The 7,610-nt window shown below is 33.8% G+C and overlaps 1 protein-coding gene across 1 annotated transcript; it reads right to left on the bottom strand.

Annotated features, from left to right (window-relative positions):
* Positions 1–2,992: 2,992 nt before the first annotated feature.
* On the bottom strand, positions 2,993–7,059 carry LOC110711290. The gene is made up of 4 exons (XM_021889669.1): positions 7,052–7,059; positions 6,045–6,176; positions 4,037–4,192; positions 2,993–3,900 (listed from the first exon to the last, which is right to left on the bottom strand). Exons 1-4 carry the CDS (start codon positions 7,057–7,059, stop codon positions 3,693–3,695), a joined length of 504 nt encoding a protein of 167 aa, XP_021745361.1. The 3' UTR covers positions 2,993–3,692.
* Between the last annotated feature and the right edge of the window lie 551 nt (positions 7,060–7,610).

Raw genomic sequence — 7,610 nt, 5'->3', positions numbered from 1 at the left:
TTAGGATTTTTTCTTAATTTGATGTTTAGAATGACAACAATAAGTTCCTAGTATCATGTTTAGGGTAAAGAATATAATGTCAATTATGATTTCTATGATGCCTTTTATTGTCTTTCATAATAGTATCATGTTAGGGCTATATATTTGATCTTTGATGTTTAGTGACATGCTAGGGTTTGTTATTAATCTTGTTAGTATCATGCCTGGGATCTTGCTATTGTTATGCTTTAACATGATTATGATGATTATTCTTATAATTGTTATTATTATGTTACTTGATATTTTTATTGTTATTGCTTGATCACGCCTTTTATGCATGTTTAAAGGGAATTTGTACTTGTAATCACGCTTAATAAGATAATTAATAGTCTAGTTTAAGGTTAATTTGATTATAATTCAAGTGATCGCCAATAATAGATTTATTTGTGTATTTAATATTCAACCAACATAGATTAAACAGGTTTAGGGTTAACCTAATGATTGCATGTTAGTCAGAAAGTGCACATGAATACGAGAAGAATAAAGTAGAGGCCTATTATTAGGGCAGGTTCAATCTCTTTTAGGTTGGATTTGTACCTTCATCCCCGAACTTCCAGTTATGGTTCCAGACCTATTGGAGTTAACGATCTTCTGGATCGTTAAGGGGTGTAACCTTCACCTTGTGAACGGTTTACAAGTTCCTAAAACTTGTTAGCGACTCTTTTTCTCTAGCTTTCTTCCCTTTTGACGCCTCCATGCTTAAGTGTATGATCACAGTGGGGTTCAAGTTTGGATAATGCTTGAAATATTCCCTACATTAACTCTTCTCATAATGGTGACTTCTTATGTCACTAGGAAGTTACAATTCAAATGTATATATATATATAAGTTGTATAGAAAATGGAATATATAATCAATATTTATATTACATTTTTATTTTTCATTCTTTCTTTCCTCTATTTTATAACATTTCCTTCATTTTCTATTAGATACAACACATCTTTTAGCACACTTTTTAAGAGGTTGATTAGAGTAAATAAATGATCTACTTAAAAGTCCCTCATCTAGGGTTTGTACGTCCCTTGCCTACGGTTTGTACGTACATTAGCAATTCTAGATTTTCTTCCCTGTAATTCTCACAATTCTCTCACGCATAATCCTTTATGTCAAATTTAGCAATTATTGAAACCCATGGCTGAAGATTTATTGAACGATTTGAGAAAATTAAACTGACTGAGGAGGAGACAAAAATCATTGGTGATAACTCATGATGTCAAGGATGAAGGTATAAAGAACCAAATTACCCTATCATTGGTAGGGAAAGTGCTCACGACCAAGCCTTTCAATGTGGAGGCTATGAAGCGCACTCTGACGACAACATGGAAACTTCAAGACAATGTGGTGATTTAAATGGTAGAGATGAACCTTTTTGTATTTCAATTTTTTAGGGAAAAATTCAAGTTTATCTCTGAGATAAACATGAAAATATATCTCCTCTCACAAAATATTATTTTACTTTTATTTTTTAAATAATAAAAGTGATATAGTAAATGGCACAGAAATAAATGCAGAAAGTTGTGAGATGAGATTAACTTGAAATGTTAATCTCAGAGATTAACTGGGGCTCCCTCATTTTTTAGTGAGGCTGATAAAGAAAATGTTATTGAGGGATGTCCGTGGTTTTTTGATGGTAAACTGCTTGTTCTTAAGGAGATTAATGGTGATGAACAAACATCAAATATCGAATCACTAGTGGAAAAATAGCTATCCGTAACAGGCAAAAAAGGCCTATCCATAACGGGCAGCGGGCGTTACATATTCTACCGTTACGGATAGCTAGTGTTATTTGTAACGGGCAGTGTCCGTTACAAATAACGGGTTATTCATTACGGGCATTTCAAGTGCCCGTTATTCATAACGGGCATTTCAAGTGCCCGTTATTCATAACGGGCATTTCAAGTGCCCGTTATTCGTAACGGGCATTTCAAGTGCCCGTTACAAATAACGACTTATTTGTAACAGGAATTTCAATTGCCCGTTACAAATAGTGTGTACCCCAATTTTTACATCCTGTGCTGGATTAGCTAGCTTGCATAAAATTTATAACACAATTATTTTATTAATTAATTTAGATAAAAATAGTACTTCATATTTATACAATCAGCAAAAAAAAATACATTTATTATCGCCTAATAACTAAACCTAAAAACCTTCTGCTTCATTGATTCTTCTTAGTCCAAAGCTATTTATCTTTTCAATGATTTTCTTAACTTCTTCTCGTGTTTCATATATATGCTTCCCAGCTCATACATCTTTGGGGCACTATGCATGAAGCAAGCAAATCTCATGATCCAGCTCTCTTTAGACATGACTTGTACATTGAGAATATACATGTCAATCACATCCTCAGAGCATCATATATGCAAGCTTTGTAATTTGTCGTATAAGAACACCAATTATTTCTTCCTTTTCATGCTTTGCATCAGCATCTTGGAGGTATTGCTACATCAGTTCAAGCTCTTGTTGAAGGCCCCGTACTTGATCTGCAACATCGAATAATATATTGGCCTCTTGAATCAATATAGAGCCAACCCACTGGACAGCTGATGCAACAATGGATTCTTCCATATATGGTTGTGAGCTTTGGTGTTTACCTTAGTTTTCCTGTTGATTTCACAGAAATAAATCAATATTAAAGATAGTCAATTCTAACTTGCAACTTTTAAGGTGCTCCTAATTATCAAAGCTTTGTTAATGGTGGAGATTTCAGCTTTTGGATCATGCATAGCATTTTCCTTGATAATATTCATACTATTACCAATAAATGAGGAGTTACTGGTTAATACAGACTCTACAGAGAATGATTCTCTGAAGTTTTTACAAAGACCAAGACAAATAACATCAAAAATTTCATTAGACAGTTACCAAAACTAGCACCCAATTGAAACAATAAGATAGTGCCATCAACTTTGGAGTGAGACCCCACAACCAGTGAATATACAATAAACAATCATAAACAGCAACAACCAAGCCACCAGGGTATATTATACAATAAACAACAAATGTGTGTTTAAATAAATTGTAAAAATATGAAGAAAATTGATAGACATGGAAGTCAAAGTAAGAAAACCAGTGTACAATAATATGAATACAACATATGTAAAAGGAGACTTGCGCACAAGTTACAAGTTTACAACTCACTAGAACAGGTTGTTCTTTGATGGGAAGCTGTGCTAGGTACGTAGAAGCTAACGAGCGGTGATGTGAGCTAAGCACAACTGCATAAATCTACAAGAATGACAACCTCAAAGAAAATTTTAAGTGAACATTCAGGAGCAAGTCCCATTTTAAGTACTCCAATTGCTGAAGGTATGTCGAAAGAGATCCTGAAGCAAAGGGCTGGAAAATATTTCAGAAGACACTCAAGGTCTTTCACGGACAAAAATCACCCTCAGTTAATCTATAGTCCACGATGAGCTTCCAGGACGCTATTCACCCACCTCGTAATACCTGATAAGAAAGTATAAGGAGAGAGTATTAGATACTAATCTAACAAAAAAAAAAAAAAAAAAAAAGAAAGAAAAAACACTATGCAACCAGCAATTTAACAATGTCAAAATAATCCAAAAGGGGAAACTGATATTTGGCTTCAAAAATTTGCCATCTATTCGACGATCAGCAAACAGGGCAGCCGGCTTCCCTGTAAATCACTATCATCTTATGTTACAGCAAACTGGGCGGCCTAGCTGTTGCAACTTGCTCATAGACAGATCATCTGTTTCGGAGATTAGTAATGAGCAGTGTAATAATCTTCTATACATCCAAACTGACAGAACTTGAGGCTTTGAACGTATTCCACTGGTTTTGTGCAGTTGAAATTTTCCACCCACATTCCAACACTCACATTTCCATCTTAAACAACTGCAAGAGATAAATTATAACAATTAAGATTTAAAACAAAGATACGGTTTATATGACCACTACATGTGTAAGTTCTCATACGAAAAAAGCATATACACAATTAAAAAAAATAACCAGAGAGCTAACATAATCCTACATCTTTTCCAAAACAATGCCCTTAGCATGGGAAGAGCCAACAAATGGCTTCTTGCACTCATTTCCAAGATGTGACTTCTTGTATGACTTGTCAGCCCACCTTTGCCTTCTGCGGTAGGACTTCAACTTGCGCGCAACTCCCATTCCATGTGTCTTACTGCACAGAAACAGTTTCACCAATGTTAATAAGTATTACTATAATTTGATGATCCGCAAATGAAAAAAAGTAACACATTACAATTAGATGATCCAGTTTCAACAAACACACAAGTATTACTATAGATTTCAACAATCTCACACCTATCGAATCGAATGAATCCCTCGACCAAAGCTCCAACTTCAACACACACATACTTCGTAAACAGTAGTAATTCAACAAACAATTAGTACATGATAATATTGATACACCGCCATTCCGATAAAGTATTGCAATCTCATCTCCATTGTCAATCTTATCGCATCAACCAGACATATAATCCATTTCACATTACATATCATTTCAAATTTCTTGTCAAACTCAGGCAATCTATTATATTCCCTCTTCCTTCGCAATGATCATGACTTTTACATTTTGCTACTGACTGGGAATTTGCACAAAGACATTTATATATTTTATTTTACACTTGCATCAATCCCGTTTGACCAATAACACAAAAATCACATATCATCTACTATGGTTTAACCATTCAAAATCTTGATCAATCAGGAAAGATAATTCAGAAATACTCGATCCATTTGCAAAAAATTATGCTTTTACTAATCTGACAGTCTTTTTCCCTAGACAAAAAACATGAACAAGTAGAAAATAACAAACAATGTGACAAGTTCTCCTTAACCTACTAATCAGGCTCTCCAAAAAATAACAAGAATGCCCAAGTTTTCTCTTCAAACCTGCTGCAACATACACTGTAAGACGCGTCATCACTACAAGTCAAGCGAATCATCACTCATCCCTCTTAGCTAACATATTTTCCAAAAACCATGTCCACTGTCCACACATAGAACACCACAGCACAAATAACATAAAGCAGGGTTTTCGTTGAATCATATGCATACATTCTTACACTACCCAATTGTTATTTCGCATACCAGCTATACATGAGCTAGACGAATCCTTCCACAATTGGGTAGTTCAACTCATGAAGAAAATAAGCTTCATTTCAAGATGAAAAATTAAATCAAGGCACCCAATTCCAACCTTTTACAAATCACTGAGAGGATGGTTCTTATTCATAAAGGTATATATTTAAGATTACGGGACCATCTAACCACGAATTGAAAATGAAGCAAGTAAGCAACTTTTCCCCATTAAGCACCCTATCAAAGCACACTATATTGGTAAGATAAACAGTACACAAATAAATAATGGGTACACACATCCCTGTTTGATACACCTTAATTTTGCTGAACTGAAATTATTTTTGCTGAATTGAACTTATTTTTACTGAACTGAACTTAATTTTACTGAACTGAAATTATTTTTACTGAATTGAAATTATTTTTACTGATTTTCTATTATAATTCTTCTTTAAGAAAACTGAATTTTACCGAACTAAACTTAGTTTAACCGAACTGAACTTATTTTTACTGAACTGAAATTAATTTTACTGAACTGAAATTATTTTTACTTAATATTGGTGAAGAGAACAGGGCCTTAGTATAATAGTATCTAGCAAAATTGGCAAAATAGCATACCACCAATTTCTAAAGATCCTAAACAATTGTTAAAAATAGCACTCCTAAATTCTGCAACAAATCTTCGAATAATACACCAAATTCAACCAAAATTTACGAATTCTTGAAATTAACCTTATAACTCAAATGAAAAAACCAAAGATAAAACCAGAAATAAAAAACTAGTCGAGTATTCTACAAAGTATTCCATATCAACTTTATCATCCTTAAATCCCAACATAAAAACCTCATAAACAAGAATCAAATTTTATTCAAACAAAAAAAACCCAGAAAATTTGAAAAAAATACAAAAAATTAAAAGAGAAAACACCCACCGTCGAACAGTGGAATCACCACGGGCACTGAAAACAGATGTATCATCATGAAAGCAACAATCTAAAACGAGACCGCCATGTTTAAACTCCCTTCGAAGCACATTGGCACTCGCATAATACCAAACAAACAGTCTAAGTAACAACAAACAAAAAACAAACAATAACCCAGAAAAATTAAATATAAATTATCAAAATTATGGATGATTAAATTATCAGAATAATGATGAAAAAAACGAATAAAGCATAAATTCTAAAATTAGCAGAGAAAATCGAGGAACTCATTGATGTTGACCTAATGACCGATCGTCGAAGAGGAGTAGAAATTGGCGTGGGAACCAGGGTTTGATGAAGAAAAAGTTAAAAGGAGGAAAGCTGAGTAGACTAAGCTAGATCCAGCGAGTTGGAGAATGGAGAAGCCCCAGAGCAAAATCAATAAACCCTCCGATCTAAAAATCATCAAAACCCCCCAATTTCACCATTTTTTCTCTCTCCTCGTCCCATCTCGCCGTTTTTCTCGCCTCGTTTCATCACCAACTGGATGGAAGGGGAAGATTGATGGAGGAGAGGAGAGGGGAGGGGAGGAGAGAAAGTGACTGAGTATGAAATGAGAGAAAAGAGGTGAATGACGGCTAGGTATAACCCTAATAAAAAGCCAAAGCCAAGTATTCGGCTCCTCTCATCATTTGGGCCAAAGCTCATCAAGCAGTTGTATCGGGCAGAATATGCCCATTACATGTAATATAGTATCCGTAACGGGCAAATGATGACGGTTACAACTAAATGAGTATTTGTAACGGGCAAATGATGCCGGTTACAACTAAATGAGTATTTGTAACGGGCACTAATTTATCCGTTATAAATAAATAAGTATTCGTAACAGACATTAATTTGCCCATTACAAATAACTAAGTATTTGTAACGGACACTATTTTGCCCGTTACAAATATATGTTAATCTTTAAAGGGAACACCCTTTTTTGGTTGGGAATTTTCCCTTTCCAAAAATACCCTTTCATAGTTAGTGAATTATACAAACATATTAAAAAAAAGAAAAAAAATATCAAATAAAGTTCCATGCACGTGCATCCTATTCAATTGGTGGTAAAAATAGAACTGTTATCTACGGTTCCATTCAAAGCCAAAAAAATATATATATATATATAAATAAAAAAAATAAAAAAACCTGCTCCTTGAAATTAGGTGTTGCATTAGTAGGTGAACACATGTCCACTACTATCAAATTACTTCCTAGCAGTAATCCTCCAATACAAATATAAGAACAAACAGTAGTTACTCTTCCTTTTCTCCTTTTACATCCAATTCTATATTTTCTAATCTTAATTTGGAAGACTAACACTCTCTTTTCAAATTCAACTGTGTGTTTTTAGTATTGCAAGGTTAGTATTTTGGGCACTAATAATAGACGAATTTGGTTTTATCATATCGAAATTATTGATTTATTAAACTCCATAACTTTTATAGTCAATCTCTTTTCTTTTCTTTTTTTTCAATTTTGCCAATCATTTAAACTATCTACTCATTTTCATCTTCTTTTATTTGCAGGATG

Source organism: Chenopodium quinoa, unplaced genomic scaffold, assembly GCF_001683475.1.
Source record: "Chenopodium quinoa cultivar QQ74 unplaced genomic scaffold, ASM168347v1, whole genome shotgun sequence".
Classification (NCBI taxonomy): domain Eukaryota; kingdom Viridiplantae; phylum Streptophyta; class Magnoliopsida; order Caryophyllales; family Amaranthaceae; genus Chenopodium; species Chenopodium quinoa.
The sequence above is the reverse complement of the archived record's forward strand: the minus strand, read 5'-3'. Positions and strand labels throughout refer to the sequence as shown.